The following is a 20,127-nucleotide window of genomic DNA, read 5'->3' as shown; positions in this document are numbered from 1 at the left end:
AACATTTCCCTTTTGTATTGAGAATTCAGTTAACATTGAGTAGGGCTTCATTGTTTTTAAAGTGGTGTTTCTCATACCCAAGAGAGTAAAAGGAATTTTTCCCCTATAAAAAAGGTCCTTTACATTAACCTAAACCTGAACAATAATGTTATTGGCCAAATCCTTAGCATTTTGAACTTCAACAAGGTTAGACTCACCTTGTTCTTAAAAAACGGAGACACTGGATCCCATGATTAGGTAACAATGTGGATTCACAACTGGTTGACAAACATCCACAAGGGGACTCATACTGGAGCTTTCCTTTGGTTCCCCCCTTCCTACAAGCCCTTCTGAAGCAGTCTAGTCTGGGTCACCCTTGGCTCCTGCCCCTCCTCCCCTCTCCTGGCCTAGTTCCCTGGCCCTGGGAGTCATGATCAACAGATGCACCTGACCAGCAGGGCCAACTGGACTTCTTTCTGAGAAAGTGGACTTGTGGCCCAGAGACGCAAGCAGGCAGACTCGGCACTGAGCAGGGACCAGACTAAGCCTGGAGAGTTAGGCTGGAGGCAGGTCGCGGCACCCCCCAGTGAAGCCACGTGTATGGTGAAGGTATGAAAAGAATGGAGTAGATATACAGAGAACAAACCAGGGTAATACCAGGCAGAGTGAGAGACCCCAAAGACTGAGTCTCATGAGGCTCTGTTATGATCCAAGGGATCCCTGGATAGTTAAAGTAGATGCATAACTTCCTGAGCGATCTGGAGCCAGACTGCCTGGGTCCCAATGATAGAATAAGATAAGGACATACATGGCACGGTTAATAAATGTGCAGATGACATGAACGAATCAATTCAGGGAGGTTTTGAGAGGTTGAATAAATTGAAGATCCTATACTAGGCCTATAAAAATCAACTGTGCAAATATAATATGGGGACATTTGGCCCAGCAAGACGTGTAGAAAACAAATGGTTTTACCACCTTTATTGCTTTTTTTTTTTTTTTTTTTGCAGTACGTGGGCCTCTCACTGTTGTGGCCTCTCCTGCTGCAGAGCACAGGCTCTGGACGCGCAGGCTCAGCGGCCATGGCTCATGGGGCCAGCCACTCCGCAGCATGTGGGATCCTCCCGGACCGGGGCACGAACCTGTGTCCCCTGCATCGGCAGGCGGACTCTCAACCACTGCATCACCAGGGAAGCCTCCACCTTTATTGCTTTCTTAGCAAGAAAGAACTTGCTAAGAATTAGATCCGTGTGAGAATGGAAAGGGCTGTTTTACAAGGGGTGTGATTTCCGTCACAGAACTAGATCAGGAGCTGGATAACCAATTGGAGAGGGCTGTACTGGGGACTGCGTACACAGTTCCCTCCAAGTCTAGAGTTCCATGATGCCATCTTCCTAGAAAGATTTTTTTTTAAAGACAGTTATGAGGTCATCAGAGAACCACTAATATAGTGCCAAGGCACAAGCAAGCTTTAGTCACTTTGTATATGGAAAAAAAAGAATTATTGAATTAGTGGATAAAAATGCTTGCAGGGTAGGTAACTCCACTAACTTTACTAGCAACGCATTCATAGGAAGATATAACTGAATTATATTTCTGAATAAGCCAGCTCTTGAAACATACTGGAAAAAATAATAGTAAACAACTGTGCAGTTACCTGAATTATTACAACTTTTATTTTTAGAGCTATTGATGCATTTTATAACATAAAAACGACTGGTTCCAAGACTAGTCCTCCTTTTATCAAAAGAAGCAGAAGCATCCAAATAAAATCGTTTTGTTGCTGTACTGTTCTCAGAATGAGTCAGTGGAGTTTGATGGGCCACCTGCTTATCTCCATTGTGATTTTGCAAGAGAGAAAAAAAAATTCACCTTTTTAAAAACATTGTCTCAAGTGTCAGAAACACTCAGTGAAGAAACTAAAGCCTACCTGCTAAGTTGTGGTTTTGGAGAAGTCAGTGCAGCACACACAGCAACATGAATCACTCACGAGCGAGCAAGAACAGCTTTTTACTCTATAGAACCAGACACTACCCAGGATCAGGAAAGAGGTGACACTTTCCTCTGCCTATTGATGACAAGCAGTGTCACAATCTGGCATGTGAAGTATCCAACAAGTCCAGGAACCTGGCTAGAAAAATAGGACACCCCTAAAGGAGCACTGGAGAACTCCACCATGCCCCAACAAGACCCTGAGAGCAGGCGTAGCTCTGGGGTGGCTCGTGTGTCATAAGCACCGTGGGGCAGTATTAAAGAACCCACCAAGACTGGTTAGGCAAGACAGGCTCAGAGAAACAGGAGTCACTGGCAAAAAAGCAAGGAAGGCACAGCTACCTTCAGTTTGTCAGGATGTGGCTCAAAAAGGAGACCGAAGCCTCCACTCAGCAGATTATACCAGGATGTGTGAATGACAGCGGGTGGGCTGTAAAGACTTCAAAGACCCAGCACAGCGCTGGTTGACATGAAAGCAATGACACCTACACATGCGTGCAACTGCCATCAGCCCTACCCAATTCACAGGTAGAACAAGAACGATGAGAGGACGGATTGCACAGCTGCTTCAAGAAACTTCTGACACCGTAAATAAAAACCACCCAGTGCACGAAGAGCCTCATAATGCAATGCTTGTGCCACCACATGCTACCACCACTAACCACAAACATGAAATCAGCCCCTTAGATCTGCTGGGGTATCTGTGGCCACTGCTGAGCAACGTGCAATGGGTCTGGACATGATAATAAGAAAACTCCAGAGATTTCAAGACCACACCAGCATGTTAGAAGCTCAGCTTCTAAAATCTGAACAGCTTGATCTTATTCCCAGTCACACACCAGATGCAAATTCAAGTAACATTTGCTTAGCATCTACTTTATAGCAAGTGCTTTAATTTTCCCCTCTGAAAGATGTCCCTGCAGGGTGGAGCACCTCAAGAGTCAAAAGAACACAATGATGACATAAAGACTGTTATCATCAACTCTGATGATGGAGTGAAAAGTCCCAGCAATAGAATGATCAATCCCAAACATTAATCCATACAGTTCTTAGCTGTCTAAAATCCATAGAAATGAGGAACAGGTTAAGACACTAATAGTTATGTTTACTGAATTTCTAAAGAATACCAAGAGAAAGGAAGATGGAAGAAGTAGATAGAATTTAGGATAAATGCAATACTCTTTCCAAAAGAATAAAAAAAGTGTACGTAAACGTACATATTTTGGCACATATGGATCTTCTCACTCTTTTCTAAGATGCAAGGGGGTTTTCAGTCCTTTGTCCCAGTGTTTCCCATCTTAGTAAATGGTGCCATTGTTTTGGGCTCAGGGCCCAAAACTTTAGTCATTTTCCACGTCTTTAACACTCCACATCCTATCCATCAGTAAATCTATTAGATCTACCTTCAAACTATTGATATATCCTGAATCTGACCACATCTAATCACCTCCATTGATACCCAGTAGTCCAAGTCACTATCATCTTTCTTTGTTTCAACTTCTACCCCCAAGATGAAATCAGAATCTCTAGGGGCGAAACCCAAGGATAAGCTAGTTTAAAGCTCCTCAGAAGATTCCAGTCTTGGTCTACTCTCTAGTCAACAGGCAGATGACTTATGGGTAGATATTATTACTATTTTGGAAAAGGAAAACAGGAGTCTTGGAGAGGTTATGTGACTTGCCGGAGGCCACACAGCTCAGAAGACTCAGAAGTCAGATATCACTCCAGGCCTATTGGTAGTCCCAAGTGCCTTATTTCATTTTCTCTCCAGTCAATTATTTACAGGGCAGTAGCTTAAGATACTGAGGAAAGTGGGACAGCATTAAGTGAGTTAGTCTCAAGTTTTGTTACTGTGTCACACAACAAATGTACTCTACTCTTTAAGTGGCTACTATATCATATAGTCTGGTACCAAATAGACTAAAGACACATGAAGTATAAACAGTAAAGATGGTGATTCTATTAGCTTGAATCAGTAGAATTAAAAAAAAAAGACAATTCCAGCTGAGTATATGGAAGAATGTCTGAAATCTTATAAAGAAAACTATTAATTCAGACTGAAGACCTTGGTACATATTCAGACTTAGTTAAAATTAAACCATAGAAACGTAGTTCACTCACCAACCATAAGGATAAATTCCACAGAGAAAGTCACTTAATAAGATCAAGGGAGATTCAGCTGGGTACCTGGGGAAATTAAGAGGGCCTTCTTCCTTCTTTGCTAATTATATTCACTTGGAAGTCAACAAAAGGCCAACTCATGTAATGATTCTTTCACTGAGCTTTAAACAAAAACACATGAATAAGCTGCCATCTGGGGCTCAACTAAGCCAGTGATTCAGAACTCCAACGTCCTCCCGCAATCAAATCCTGGCTTTCTAAAAAAGATTTCCATCTGTAGAGTACAAGTAACATTATCACCTAAAAAAGTAAAGTCTAAATGCAGGAACAATAAAGATAGAAAAGAATATAAAATAAAAAAACAATCCCACAAAGGTTGGACACAATACACTTGATCTAAAGCACCGTGGAGCTTGTTTTCTACTCCTCAAAGTTTGAAATAATCATCACATCCTGAAGCAGACCCAGCACCTATCCATGAAGCCACAGAGAAATCACACTGGCTAATTTGGGGCTCATGGTAAGTTTTTGTTTTCTGTACATTAACCTGTAAAAGACCTATCAACATCATGATGAGATAAATTAATAACTGTAAACTAAAGAAAACAAACCCCTTGAAAATAACGTAGCCACAGAAGTTTCAGAGACTTTTACCAAGTTGTTAAGGTATTTCTTCCAGGTGCAAATAACTACACATATGTAGGCTACAAATATAGGATGTGTAAAGAGATTAATTACAAAAGTAAGTAGGTTAGCAAAAACTAGAAATGACACTGCAGAGAGGCTCATATTCATCAAACTCCCAGAGTAGATATAGCACCAGCTAAAAATAAACTGAATGTGTTTACTCTTCATTGGTTGTACTGAACTGAATGTTTAATTCAGAATTTTAGTCTTCAAAACCGAATAACTGAGTATCATCGGATGAACTTTATCATTTTTGAGGGGAAATTTAGAGAAGTGTAATTAGACCCATTAAATAACTGGGCAATAGACAAAAAATCTACCAAAAAAATATCCATACACTCTTGGTTTCTTGGCTGGCAATCTACATGACTTTATACAATCTATTCCTCCTCTCTGCAAACAAGGAAATTCAAGGATCTACACCAGTGTTTTTCCACACTACTGCACATCAGAATTACCTGGAAGATACAATGTCAATGCTTGGTCCATATGCCCAATGGGCCAGATTGACTGATTCCATTGGTCTGAGATGGGTCCAGGCACCAGTACTGTTTAGACAATTCTCATTTGATTCACTGTGTAGCCAGGGTTGAACACCACTGATGTACACATGACTATAAAACTATCCACATCACATAAGCCTTCCACTGCCCTGACCACAGTGGACACACTCTGCATTAAAGATGGCAGAGTCATTCTTCCTCACGTCGTTTCTCTAACCCTGACTCACAAATGTGGGGGAAAAAAAGTTATGAAAGTCGAGTGAGTCCACTTGAGAACATTCATCACACCATTCTGGCATTAATGGTGGACTGAATCCAACTTAAGCTTAAGGTATAAAACGGCACATCAAATTTGGGTAAAATCTATAGAGAGAGATCTGTTTCATTTCTTTGGTCAGGGATAGGACATGGTCTGATTTTAAAAGTAGAGTGAGACAGATGAGAAGGGGCTGGAAAGGGTCAACTAGTCACAGCCATCAGGATGACAATACGGCAGCAGAGCAAGGGATCCAGGAAAAATGGACATGGACTCAGAACCAAAATGGTGCACTCAGAACCAAAGAACTCCGACATGGGGCAACGGGCGTGTCCACAGGAGCTGGCCAAGGGCAACAATGGGGAAAGTGAAAGCAAATGCTATTCAGAGCCCTTGGCAGCCTGGTTTGGCACTGAAACTCCTCACAAGTGCAGAGCCCTGGAGTCCAAGCTAGCATCAGGGACCAGGGTCTCTTCTCTCAGAGCAAGGCAGGGCCCCCAGTTCCGGAGCTCTAAGTTGCTGTAACAAGCACTCAGAGTCAAGGAAGTGGTGACAGGGTGGTTCAAGTCACAATCCTTAAACTGCTAAGTCATAGCTCCTTAAGAGTCTCCTACTGCTAAGGTTTTCAGGGCTGGGGCAGGGCTAACTCTACATGGGGGTGAGGGAGGGAAAAGGGGAAAAGATGGGCTTCAGATGCTAGAAGGAGATTTCTTCTAAACCAAGTTGGCTTTACTTTAAGACCAGAGTTAGACACAGTGACCTAAACCAATTACAGAAGCTCAACTATTCTAAACTGGTGTCAGAACAAACCATCTTTCTGATTCACCCCTGCAAACCAGTTTGCTTGCTTCACTCATGAAGGCCAATCTTGTATTATAATTAGGTCTGGCCCACTGAACTGGTTTCCTGGTCCAGAGCCTAGATTGCCTTTGGCTTTCTTAGCAACAGTCTCTGCCTAAACTGTCACCTGACTAACCCAGTCCCATGAAGTACAACCCCAAATGGATCAAGATAAGTCATCTTCAAAGATGGCTTAAGCAAAACAACAAAGAGGCTCAATTCAAAACAACCACTTCCCTTTGCCAAGTTAATTCAATGTGTAAATGACCCATGAAGCCAAGTTCTTTAGTCCTCTTAGATTAACAAAATTGATGGCAATGATGTATATAAAAGCATAGTACCCGAAGTTACTATCCTATGTACACACATTTTATGTTAACATTTAAATGAAAACTAATAGGAAGGTAGGGCAGAATGGTTTTATCAAATCTATTTAAAAAACAACTGGACCAAAACAACAGGCACCAAAAGATGCCACAATGAACTTATATAAAACCTCTAAATTGCCACGAGGGCTGTGTCAAAAGCAGTATTATCTAAGCACTAACACATTTTGTGAGGTTTTATGAGGACACTGGAGAAGGTCTTCTGTTGGAAAGAAGTAAGTTAAAGGCTTAAATCTCTACTTAAGAGAGAAGTATATCTACACATGTACTTTTAATAAGCTGACTTTGAGCCTCATTTCCATTATAAAATGTTATATTCTAAAAAACTCTAGTAAATCCTTACATGTAAGTCCAAGCTAGAGGTATAATCTACAGATGTGCTGTCCAGTAAGCAGCCGCTAGCCACATGTGTCAACTGAGCATGTGAAATGGGACTAGTGTAAATTGAGATGTATTGTAAATATAAAATATACAGCAGATTTAGAAAACAGTACAAAAAGAGAAGAATGCAAACTATTTCATTATTAATTTTTGTATCAGTAACATGATGAAATTGTATTCTGGATATATTAAGTTAAAGAAAATATATTATTAAAATGAATTTCACCTATTTATTTATTTTTACAATGTAGCTAGAGAATATTTAAAAGTACATATGTGTCTAGTGCTTATGGCTCACACTTTATTTCCCTCAGTGCTGATCTAAGGCATGAATGCCAATTTGATAATGAGTAGATTTTACAGAACAATTCATTAAATCCCAGCTGGTCTAAATTCGGACCCCTAACTCTAGCAAAAAGGAAAAAAAAGAGCAATATCTTGGTTATTATGTAAGGGCTATGTGAAACCTTAGAAGTAGTAAGTTGGAACCCGAGTCCACAAAACTTCAGCACATAAAAATAAACAAACCTCACTGAAAAAAGTAGTATAACCAAAATATACCTGGTCAAGTCTAATTAAATGAAAACCTTGTTTAAAAATACTTTGCTTTATGATGTATAATTTAAAAACCTACAGAGATGAAAATTAACTGAAAAACTATTTAAAATAAAATAATTCAGACTGATGGTCAGTTTCAAAATCAACAGCTTCCACCTTACATGTGCTAACAGTCATAAGTAAGAACATATAATTTTAGAAAGGACCCCATTCACAATATCTTCATAAAATATAAATCATCTAGGAATAAATCATTAAAATGCACAGGATTTATTTAAGAAAACTCTCCCCAGCACATAAAAGAAAAACCAATAAGTGGAGAAAAAAACTAAGCTTAAACAAGTCAGTATACAAAAGATGTCAATTCTCTCAATATAAATTTATAAAATTAATGTGATACCAATAAATATCCCAACACATTTACTTTATTCAATGATGCACTCATTGGTTTAAATGGAAAAATAAGCATGAATATAGCCCCCCCAAAATAGAGGAAAGAGCAGTGATAGGACAGTTATGAGGACAATTTTTATTAATTGCAATAAAGGAGTTTGATACTAGGGGCCAAAACAGACCAAAATAGAGAGGAAAGGTAGAGAAAAGGGGAGGGAGATACTGACTCCAGTCCAGAGACTGACTCAACTATATATGTAAATTTAGCACATAAAAGAAACACCTCAAACCAGTGAGGGATGAATAGATTATAAAATATATGGTTATCATGTCAGTTAGATAATTGAGAAAAAATAAAATTAGACCCCTACCTCACATCCATAACAAGATAAATCCCACCGGAATTACACAAGTAACTGTTTAAAGTGAAGCCTAAAAGTACTAGAAGAAGAAAATATAAGTGAAAAATTATCATTATCTTGACACGAGAAATATGACACTAAACCAGAAATTTTAAGAAAGAAACTGAAAGACTATACTTTATAAAACATAACCATGGGGCTTCCCTGGTGGCGCAGTGGTTGAGAGTCCGCCTGCCGATGCAGGGGACATGGGTTCGTGCCCCGGTCCGGGAGGATCCCACATGATGCAGAGCAGCTGGGCCCGTGAGCCATGGCCGCTGAGCCTGCGCGTCCGGAGCCTGTGCTCCAGAACGGGAAAGGCCACAACAGTGAGGGGCCCGCGTACCGCAAAAAAAAAAAAAAAAAGAAAAAACAAAGTAACTATGTACATGACAAAATACCAAAAAAAAGTTAAAAGATAAACTATTAACAGAGAAAACCGTTAATGTCGTTAACATATGATAAGCTCTTAAAATTCAATACAAGATAATCTTCATAAAGGAATGTACAATGAATAAACAGTTCAGAAAAAAAATAGAACTATTAAACTAATCAAAATGCATTCAACCTTATAAGTACAGCAATGTAAACTTAAAGAGTTTTTTTTTCTTTTTTTTTTTCATTGCATATTCATAAGAATAAAGAAGACTATCCAGTGCTGGAGAAGGGGTAAAGGATAGGCACTCTTGTTCATTTTCAGTGAGGCTGTAAACTTGAATAATCTTTCTTGCATTTTTTTTTGCCATCAATATAAAAAAAAAAGGTACATACTTTTGCCCCAGAAATCCCTTTTCTCAAAGATTTTCACAAAGAAATAATCAGAAAAGCGTACAACGATGTATAAAGGTGCTTATTCAAGAGTGTTTTTTTTTTAAAAAAACAACTTTAAAGGACCTAAATACCCACCCACAGAGGATTCCTTAGTAAATTATTATACAATAACATGTATAATGCTAAGCTGCCATAAAATTCATGATCCATGCATTCAACAACTACTGAGGCCCTACTAAGTGCCAGGCAGTGCTCTAGGCACTGAGGATATGAGTAGTGACGGTAGACAAACAAATTCCTTCCCATGGGAGAAGGTGGTCAAAAGTACAATACAAACTTCCAGTTATAAGATAAATAAGATCTGAAGATGTAATGCACAGCATGGTGCCTACAGTTAACAAGACTGTATTGTATATTTGAAGTTGCTAAGAGAGTAGATTTTAAAAGATCTCATCACTAGGAAAGGCAGCTGTAACTATGTGAGGTGATGAATATTAACTAATCTTATTGTGGTAATCATTTTGAAATACTGTATATACAAATATCAAATCATGTTGTACACCTTAAACTAATATGATTATTTATCAATTATATCTCACTAAAACTAGAAAAAATAAAATTAAAAAGCTCATCCTTTGTGGAGTTTACATAAACTATATTTGACAGGCAAGGATGTCCATGAAATACTAAGTGGGAAAAAAAGTTTACAAGTAATGTGGAGTCTGATCTGATTTTTCCTAACAAATAAGTATATTTCTGCTCTCCTGGAAAATAGTTGGAATGGATTAAATGTTAACATATATATTAAATGACTATATTTGGATGGCATAGTTTGGGGTGATTTTTACTGTCCTCTTGACACCTTTTTGCCACGTGAGTTTTCTTCAATGAGCAGGTGTTACTTCTACAGTCAAGAGAACAAATTTAAGCTCTTCTATTAAAAACAAACAGTTACCTGTTCATCTGACAAACATGGAGGGCGACTATATGGCAGGCAAAGCTTTAAGTGCAGAGAATACAGCAGTGAACAGATCACAAAAACATCGCTCCCTTTGTGGTACTCAGGTTCCAGTAGGAAGATATCAGGTAGGTCTGATTATAACACATCTGTAGGTCATCTCATCTCTAGGTCATAAAATTCATTTAAGTCAACCAATATCTGAGCTCCTACTATGCCCCAGGCAATGTCCTCAGTATATCAGTAAACAAAACAGACAAAAATCTCTGCCTTTAGGGAGCTTACTACCCAGAGGATAAGAGTACTGGAAGATGTGGGTTCCAGTGAGGAGTAAAGAATGAAACTGCTGCCTTTACTCACATTCTGGTGAAACTATGTGAATAGAGACCCAGGGAGCAAATATTTCACGAACTTCAAAAGTACACTCTGATCTCAGCAAACTTTCCTATGGCTGTAAGGTAGGCAAATGATTCAGTTCTCATTGTTTTTGAAATGATATAATGAAAAAAAAAAAGAATGATGCACTATAGACTAGAAAACCTAAAATAATTTAGTTCTGCCACACTTAATATCTCCAGGATTACACTTAGCAAAATGACATGTATTGGGAATTCTCAAATATTGATCACATGAAGCATCACTATGTTCACACACCCTCTCTGTGAAAGAGTGTCATGTCAGTTGTAAATCTTTTAACTCATTTCCATGGTTACTTTGGGGCATCCTTCATTCACCACACCTTTTTGTCCCACCATTCAATTAGCTGGCACGCAGCAGATGCATAATACATGCTTGCTAAAGGAACAAAGGATCTTAGTCATCTTTTACTTGGACAAATGAAACAGCCTTCTAAAAGTTTCCTTTTAACAATTCTTGCAGAAATTATCTCCATGCTCCTTTTGTTATCTTTTAGGTAAAGGAAATGTAGTATTCTTTATAATTACAAGCATTTTAAAGGTGTCATTTACACAGACCAGTCTAGGAAAACAGTCCCTAGGATGAATTCTAGATTTATCACTTAGCACATGTTTTACATAATCAAATGAATGTCTTACATTTTAGCATAATATTCAACAGAAGAAAATGCAAACCATTGGATAGGTATGTGTTTTTTGTGTGTGCATTTCCTTAGTTTCGAATAATGGTCCATATTTTGTAAATTATGAGCTCTAGAACACCTCTTTTATTCAAGCAAGAGCCTTTGACAATCTGATGGTGATGGTACCTGTCAGTTGCCAACCCAATAACCATTTTCCCTTTTTCTTTTAGGAATAAAACACTGAGTAATGTGCCAGATAGAAAACTCCATTTCCCAGCTTCCCTTGCAGAAGGGAGCCAATGCAAAATAAGCATTAGCCTTTGTGTGGTACTTTGAAGAAAACCCTTTGGTCTTACACCCTTCCTTTTTCTTCCTACCTGGGACTTCTACACAATGGCTGGAATCCGGTAACCAGGTTATGACTTTATGGAAGTTATATACTCAGGATGATGAGGCAGAAAGACGTAAGGAGCCCATGTCCCTTATGACTTTACGTAGTAGACATAGCTGACCTGGACTGCCTTCATGTTAGTTTTACAAGACTGAGAAAAATTCTATTTTGTGTGAACTGTTATTTCAGTCCCTGTTTCTAGGATTCCTAATGCTGAATTCAGAGACTTATTTGATTTAGCTGGAGTAGAAAGTGAAGAGACCTGTAATTCTTAGCCTTCTGCTTTATCTAGTCTTGCATTCTGGCAAATTTACCTACTATCAGGGTTTCAACTATTATCTCTGAACTTGAGATTCCCATTTGGTTTTACCCATATCTAACCTCCAAATTTCAAAGTATCCTCAAAACATGTCCATTTGGATGTCCCCCAATCACTTCAAAATTTGGATGTATATCTTCTCGTACTGTACTGACCCTCCTTCTCAATTTCCTTATCTTTTAATAGATCTTCCCAATCAATCAGGTTCAAGACTATAAAGCAGAGTTCCTTAAAATGTTTCACCTGCACCAGAATATTCTGGGCAGCTCATTAAGAATGCAGTCCCATGGCAGATCTACTCAACAGAATAGTCATGAGGCAGCCCAAGAAACCGCAGTTTTAATGGGATACCTGGGATCTTGTAAACATTAAAATTTGAAATTACTGCTTCAGAATCTCCTGTAGTATATTCACTATATCACTATGTCCTATGATGTGACCTTTGTCACCTCGTTTCCTACTCTTCTCCCCCTCCCTGTTCCTTTAACAATCCTCTCTCCTGCCTTGGGGCCTGTCTGGAACATTCTTTCCCCAGATTCCCACCAGGCTTCTTTCACCACCTCCACCTCAACTTTTCAATGAAGGCTAGCCTAACCAACCTATTTAAACTTGCAATTCATCCACCAACCTTATGTATCTTACCTTTTCTTTATTTTTCCCACAGTACTTACCACATAACAAAGTCTATAATTTGCTAATATTTTGTGTTTGCTTTGTCTCTTGCCTCACTAGAATGATAGCACTTCCAGGGCAGGGCTTTTTCTATTCTGTTTGTTCACTGATGTATCTCAAGTATCTGGAACGGTACTTGTAGGAGTTCAACAGATATCTGTTGAACACGTTAATGATTTACTGAGAAATATCTCTAATTCCTCCCTTCTCAGTGTCACTGCTCCACTCCAATACTAATCCTGGCCTTTGTCATTTTTAGACTCTTTTTAAAAACAACAGAGTGTATTTACAGTGTCATTTCCTCCAAACCATCCAACATACTTCCAGGCTTATCTCTCTAAGACACTGTTTGGGGATGTCACTCCCCTATAATGATTTGGCTCCTAACTGGCTCTGTTAGAAGTATTATACATTGGCCTCATGCTTGCATGAGAATTGAATTAGATGAACTCTAAGATCCTTTTCAGATATTTGATTCAAAATCTGAATGACTCATCTTGGCATTTAAAATGCTCTGTAATCTAGAAGTATTTACTTATCCAAATTTACATCCTATTCCTCCCAAGTTTCCCTTTGTTCCTGGCCAGTTTCTTTAAGAACTCTCAAATAAGCCACGGTCATGTTCACTGCTTTTTCAATTGGTTACTCTCCACCCTCAATGCCCTCCTGACTACTGAAATAGATGGCATTATCTTGGAAGCTTGGTACTCAGACTGTGACCTGAAGGCCAGCATCACCCGGCGTTACCCGTGAGCTTGTCAGAAATGCAACTCCAGCCCTACCCATTTAGAAGCTGCATCTAACAAGATCCCCAGGTGATTTGTGGGCATCTTAAAGTTTGAAAAGCACTGCGTGAGCACTCATTTCAAATCATTTCTCAATGGAATGTTTGCTCAGCAGACCTCGTGTTCTTATGTCTGATGTGCCACAGCTCTTTGTTACCCGTAGCAGGCATGCTGTTTAATTAATAACATCCCCTGTTAGACTATTTCTTTCTTTTATTTTTTAAAATAAATTTATTTATTTATTTATTTTTGGCTGCGTTGGGTCTTCGTTGCTGTGCATGGGCTTTCTCTAATTGTGGTGAGTGGGGGCTACTCTTCATTGTGGTGCGCGGGCTTCTCATTGCGGTAGCTTCTCTCGTTGCGGAGCACGGGCTCTACAGCGCAGGCTCAGCAGTTGTGGCGCACAGGCTCAGTAGTTGTGACGCACGGGCTTAGTTGCTCCACGGCATGTGGGATCTTCCCGGACCAGGGCTCAAACCCATGTCCCCTGCACTGGCAGGAGGATTCTTAACCACTGCGCCACCAGGGAAGTCCCAGACTGTTTATTTCTTATTTCATGGAAGTTCTTTCTCCTCAATTGGGTTGTAAATAGCTTGCACACAGAACAGCCATGCATCTGGCCAATCTGAATGCAGGGAACAGAAACCCATTCAAGTCACTTCAAGGAAAAAAAGAGCCTGTTCTAAGGCTACTTGGGAACTGGGACTAAAAGAGTCAGGAGGGAGGTGCTCCAGAGACTGGCCACCCTCTCTCAGCATGTGTCTCTCTGCCTCATTCTCTCCATCCAGTTCATTTTCTCTCCTACCTTCCTCTCTTCACGCAGTTTCTGTTTCCTCATACTAGCAGCATTCGCACAACCTATTACAGCCAGCCATTCTCTCCTCTACCAGCCTATTCTCCTCTGCCCCTTTCTGCTTCAACATTCACTCTAAGCCTCTAAGCTTAACTCTTCCCATGGGAGAGATGATCACCACAAAGCATCTTTCTGAGCCAAAACACAAGGTTACACGTGTTTGAGCCACCTACGGATTCTCTGCTCTTGGGTCAGGAGTCTGCCGTGGTCCAACCAACTGAAGCCAAGGATGCTGCCGTTCAGAACAAGGCCTTTGGGCAGCAGGAGCTGTCAAAAGAGACTATTCCTTAGGAAAGAAAAGTGTGGGCAGGGCAGGCAGTGAGCCACATTGCCAGCCCACAGGGTCATTATTGATGCTGTCCTCACCACAGTCCAGAGCAAAATGCTGAGTACATAATAAACTGAACCAACCAACACGGGGGGTAAGGGTCATTCACCAAGTGCCATTATGCCCCTGACACTGGGCTGGATGCACAGGGAATACAAAGATTAAATAAGAACCAGTCATTGTTTTCCAAAGCTGTTAATTCAAATGTGTCACTGAACTAGCTACTTGACCTTTGACACGTACCTCAACCACTAGGGCCACAGTTTCCTCAACTATCAGATGGGACCATCTTCACCAACCTCCAGGAGCACTGTAAGGTCCTATAAGGTAATCTTTGTAAAAATGCTTTGAGGGCTTCCCTGGTGGCGCAGTGGTTGAGAGTCCGCCTGCCGATGCAGGGGACGTGGGTTCGTGCCCTTTTCTGGGAAGATCCCACATGCCGCGGAGCGGCTGGGCCCGTGAGCCATGGCCGCTGAGACTGTGCGTCCGGAGCCTGTGCTCCACAGCAGGAGAGGCCACAGCAGTAAGAGGCGCAGGTACCGCAAAAAAAAAAATTTTTTTTTGAAAAATATACATGCCAGTCAAAAACAATACTGTAACCTCTCAGTACTTAATGAAATCCTCTCATATGGCACAGGTTTTACATTATTTTCTGGTCCTTTCTCTTTTCCCATTTCCCATGATATAGAATCCATCAACCGTTATTATTTGAAAGAACAATCCCAGTATTACCACTATATTTTCATTACCTGAATGGCTCACTCAAATGATGATTAAGAAAATTCATTCACTATTGTCAAAAAGACAACAAACAACAAGTGCTAGTGAGGATGCAGAGAAATGGGAACCCTCATGAATTTCTGGTGCAGATGTAAATTGGTGCAGCCACTATGGTAAACAGTGTGGAGGTTCCTCAAAAAATCAAAAATAGAGCTATCATATGATCCAGCAATTTCACTCCTGGGTATTTATCCAAAGAAAACAGAAACACTAATTAGAAAAATATATGGATCACTATGTTCATTGCAGCATTATTTATAATAGCCAAGATATGGAAGCAACCTAAGTGCCATCAGTAGATGAATGAATAAAGAAGATGCAGTGTGTGTGTGCGTATGTATACATATAATGGAATATTACTCAGCCATAAAAAAGAATGAAATCTTGCCATTTGTGACAACATGGAATGACCTAGACGGTATTATGCCAAGTGAAATAAGTCAGAAAAAGACAAATGCTGAATGATTTCATCTCTATGTGGAATCTATAAAACAAGTGAACAAACATAACAGAAACAGCATCATAAATACACAGAACAAATAGGTGGTTGCCAGTGGGAATTGGAGTGGGGGGTAGAGACAGAGGTGAGGAAGATTAAAAGGTACAAACTTTCAGGTGCAAAATATATGAGTCATGGGTATGAAATGTACAGTGTGGGGAATATAATCAATAATTATGCAATATCTTTGCATGGTGACAGATGGTAACTAGACATTGTGGTGATCATTTTGAAATGCATAGAAATATCGAATCACTATGTTGTGTAACAGAAATTAACATACTATTGTAGGTCAATTGTACTTCAAAAACAAACAAACCAACCAACTCATAGAAAAAGAGATCAGATTGGGGGTTATCAGAGGTGGGGTATGGGGGGAGGGGAAATCAGATGAAGTCAGTCAAAAGGTACAAACTTCCAGTTATAAGATAAATAAGTACTAGGGATGTAATGTACAACATGATAAATATAATTGTTTATACATGGAAGTTGTATGTTATATATAAAATTTGTTAAGAAAGTAAATCCCAAGAGTTCTCATCACAAGCAAATTGTTTTTCTATTTCTTTAATTTTATATCTATATGAGTTGATGAATGTTCACTAAATTCATTGTGATAATCATTTCATGATATATGTGAGTCAAATCATTACGCTGTACACCTTAAACTTATACAGTGCCATATGTCAAATATAGCTCCATAAAACTGGAAAAAATAAATAAGAAAAAAAAGAAAATGCACTTCACTCAGAAGTGTAAAAAAAGAATTTACACATTTTTACTGTGTACATTTAAAGACAGCACTATCATTTATTCAATGTACATCTATAAGGTGCCCTGTATATTTTTTCATGATATTACAAATGACAATAAGAGTGTACGAAAATCCCTAAGTAGGACACAGGTTAGTTTTGACTCTTGTGTGGCCTTCTCCCCATAGCAATTTCACTGAGTACTTCCTAAGTGCTGTAATCCGAAAATCATAGCTACTAGAGCTCAGAGCCCCCATTTTTAACATGGGGGCTCTGAGGAGGAAAAATAATAAAATGGCCTGTCTCAAACCCCTATAATCCAATTCTCCTAAAATCTGTATCTTTTTTCTTAAATCACTTTACCACTTGCCAAACATTAAAGGGGGGAGGGGGCGGGGGTTAAGGATGAACATCAGTGATGTTGTGAGAACATGAGCCACCATTTATAGGATTCAAGTATGGGTTTATGTGACAGAAAGATAAAACAAAGCTCCAGATATGCACTGTTTTGGCTTCGCTATGAACAAAATGAAAACATGTTTACCAACTGACTGCCACATGCTAGGCAGGATGCTGAGGGCTCATCAGAGGATGAAGACAGCCTAGGCCCTCCAAAAGCTTACTGGCCTTTACCCTCGGGCATCTGTTGCTCATTGCTGACAAGTGTAGCCATTCAACATCTGGCCCTGGGTGGAGCAAAGAAAACGGCTTCCACCTTGCTAAAAAGTCCGCTCAGCTGGCCAAAATGCAGGTATCAGGTAAGGGGAAAAACAAAACCTCAGACGGGAGCTGGGTGAGACTCCGCTGCAGGAGGCGGAACTGCAGAGACTGTAATGCACAGCACCGGCTGAGCGCCCAAGCCCAATTAAGGCTCCTCCCGCTCGGAGAGGCGAGAGGCTGTGGATCAAAGGATCCTGCAACCTGGGAAAGGCAGATTCAGTTCCCGGGGAGCCGTGATATGGGGGCTGCAAAAATGTGGGCGGCTGGCTGGGGCTGTGCTCCCTAGAATGGAGAAGCAGAGTGGAGACAGAGTGGTTTGTGCGCTAATGGAGAGGGAGGTGGGCAGGGCGAGAGCGCAGAAACCCAACAGTCACGCCGTGTAAAGCGAGCCTTGGGGATCCCTCCGAGGACACCAATTTCAGGGCTCTGCAGCTGGAAAATGGTCTGCACTGAAGGCGGCGCAGGGAGAAGGGTTCGCAAACACACACACACACTCACACACACACACTCTCTCTCTCTCTCTCTCTCTCTCTCTCTCTCTCTCTCTCTCTCTCTCTCTCACCGCCTGACCCTCGGCTGGCCCCGGCCCCGAGCCGCCCCCGCGCGCGCTCCGCACCCAGCTTCGCGCTGCGGCAGCCACTCACCCTCCGCACGAGAGCGGATCTCCGACACGGTCCTCCGCATGGTGGGCATCGCGGCGGCCGCCGCAGGTGGGTCTTCAGACCTGACTCTGCAACTGTCACGGCGCCGCGCGGGCGGAGGATCTGGCTTCCCCGCGCCGATCGCTCAGCAGCCGCGCGTGCCCAACCGCCCACCCAGGACAGTGCCGCTGCCGGGCGAGGCCCTCGCACACCGGCGGGAGAAGGAGGAGGTAATGAAGACCGCGGCGTCCGCAGAGCTGAGAGAGCTCTGCCTGCAGCCGCGGAGGGAGCGGCGCGGCGAGGGGCGGAGCTCGGGCGTTGGCGCCAGGGCAGGGATCCTCAGGGCGCCCCCTCACTCGCACAACTGCAGCGCTGCGGGGAAGACGGGAGAGGGGCGGGGAGAGACTCCGGAGAGCCTCCTGCGCCCCGCCCTGCTTTGGACCGTACCATCCCCGAGGGGGGAGGGGCAGATGCCGGCCTCTTTCACCACAGGCGCCCTCGTCCCTCCCCGTGGCTTCGGCTCTTTCTGTCTTTTCTCAACGCTTTTCTGCTTCTTCCAAGTCTTGGCCAGAGAGGAAGGGGTACTGTGGCTCCTGCATCCTTGCAAATCCTCTCCCGCCACCCTCTAGTTTTAATAACAATGGAGTCGCCCGTGGTGCGGAAGTGGGGTTGGGTCTGAGTGGGCTGGAGAGCGGCGAAAGGGCCTGAGGCGTCAAGGGCTAAGAGCTGTGGGAAGGCACTGCGTGTTGGCTCCCCCGGGTGCAATTCTAGCCTACCTGCACCGCCTGCAGCCCTCGCAACCTGAGTCGCACCTGCTCACCCGCCTGGTCCACGAGCAACAGGTTCTGAGGCCGGGGTCCTCGGGCGCTGGTGGCTCCTCTGCCCATGGTGCTCATGTGCGTCTGGGGCCGGCCTGCGAGTGGCCGGGTGCATCCAGCTGGTGCGTGTTCTGCAGACTGACAAAGCTCTGGACTTGCACTAAAGTCAACTGTTGGGCCAGGTGCTTCAAAAGGACTTTTTTGTTTGGGTTTTTGCTTTTAGTCAAGCATGCAGGAAGTTGGGAGCAGTAGTTTTACCTGAAAAGGGGAGAGGGAGCCTAGTATAAAGTCCATAAATACATTAAATTTTAGTTTGCCCCATATCCTACAAAGAAGGGTAACTTCGTTACCTTTTATTTTGTATAAGGAGATCTATGCTAACAAGTTATCAGAACAAGTACGGTAGTTTTTATTTATTGTTGATTTCATCTTTAAGTTAGGCTGTAAGGGTTTTTTTTAATTTTTAATTTTTAAATTTTTTATTTATTATTTATTATTATTTTTTTTGCTTTATAACAAATTTAATCAGTTATACATATACATATGTTCCCATATCCCCAGGCTGTAAGGTTTTATATATTGAATAGGTCGTGGCGAGCCGCTGAAATGGCGAGAAAGGAATAAATCGAGTTGGAAACAATTTGCTGCCTCTCTCATCTTGTGCTCTACTTCCAGCACTCGGTGGAAGAGGGCTTTACGTGGAGGCGTTTATTGTGAACTTCTTTCAGGTCCTGAAGGGAGAGATCTGGAAAGGTTTGAACAGAGAGATAAGTGATTATTCCCAAGCCTCAAGAAAAAATAAAACCTGCTGATAGCATCTTATCTCCATTTGTGTTTTTTTCTCTGTCTCCTGCAAGTAGCGTTTGCTAATCAGAGCCCTGCCCTACATTAATTCTGAGTCAGGCGCTCAGTATATATTTATGAAGAACCCACTCTACTTGGCTCTGATTCAGAGGCTGGGATTAGAACAAAGAAAATGTATTTCCAGCGTTCATGAAACATTGCAGGGTAGAGCAGGACTCAAAGGTGTTTATTTCAGTGATGGTCTTGATTTACAAGTATGGTCTTCTAAAAGTAGGAAATGAACACACAGCCTTTTCAGGACAGTCATCACTGGCCCTTTTTATTCCTTCCAGGTCCAGGATCTCCTTGTATAAAGCAGACTCCCTCTGGCTTGATGAACATGCATCTGAAAAAAATTAAAAGGGTAAGTACAACAAGGAAATTGTTTTAAAAAATCAGCTCTAAAAGTAAGTGAACAGAAACCAGAGAAAAATGCAGTGCTTTTGTGATTAACGTTTTAG

General features: G+C 41.4%; 2 protein-coding genes across 7 annotated transcripts in view; one reads left to right on the top strand and one right to left on the bottom strand.

The window, feature by feature from the left end:
* The window catches only part of ATP8A1 (ATPase phospholipid transporting 8A1), a 238,334-nt gene extending 219,993 nt beyond the window's left edge, over window positions 1-18,341 (bottom strand). For all 3 annotated transcript variants that reach the window (XM_060110533.1, XM_060110538.1, XM_060110544.1), the window contains exon 1: window positions 18,009-18,341. In XM_060110533.1, coding sequence (XP_059966516.1) covers window positions 18,009-18,057 — 49 coding nt within the window. In that variant the 5' untranslated portion in view covers window positions 18,058-18,341. The remainder of the gene's footprint in view (window positions 1-18,008) is intronic.
* A 358-nt stretch (window positions 18,342-18,699) lies between these two features.
* GRXCR1 (glutaredoxin and cysteine rich domain containing 1) overlaps window positions 18,700-20,127 on the top strand; it is a 349,214-nt gene continuing 347,786 nt past the window's right edge. For all 4 annotated transcript variants that reach the window (XR_009533590.1, XR_009533588.1, XR_009533591.1 and 1 more), the window contains exons 1-2: window positions 18,700-19,005; window positions 19,960-20,030. The gene's annotated coding sequence lies outside the window, so the exon portion shown is untranslated. The remainder of the gene's footprint in view (window positions 19,006-19,959; window positions 20,031-20,127) is intronic.

The sequence above is a fragment of the Mesoplodon densirostris genome, chromosome 1, assembly GCF_025265405.1.
Source record: "Mesoplodon densirostris isolate mMesDen1 chromosome 1, mMesDen1 primary haplotype, whole genome shotgun sequence".
Classification (NCBI taxonomy): domain Eukaryota; kingdom Metazoa; phylum Chordata; class Mammalia; order Artiodactyla; family Ziphiidae; genus Mesoplodon; species Mesoplodon densirostris.
The sequence above is the reverse complement of the archived record's forward strand: the minus strand, read 5'-3'. Positions and strand labels throughout refer to the sequence as shown.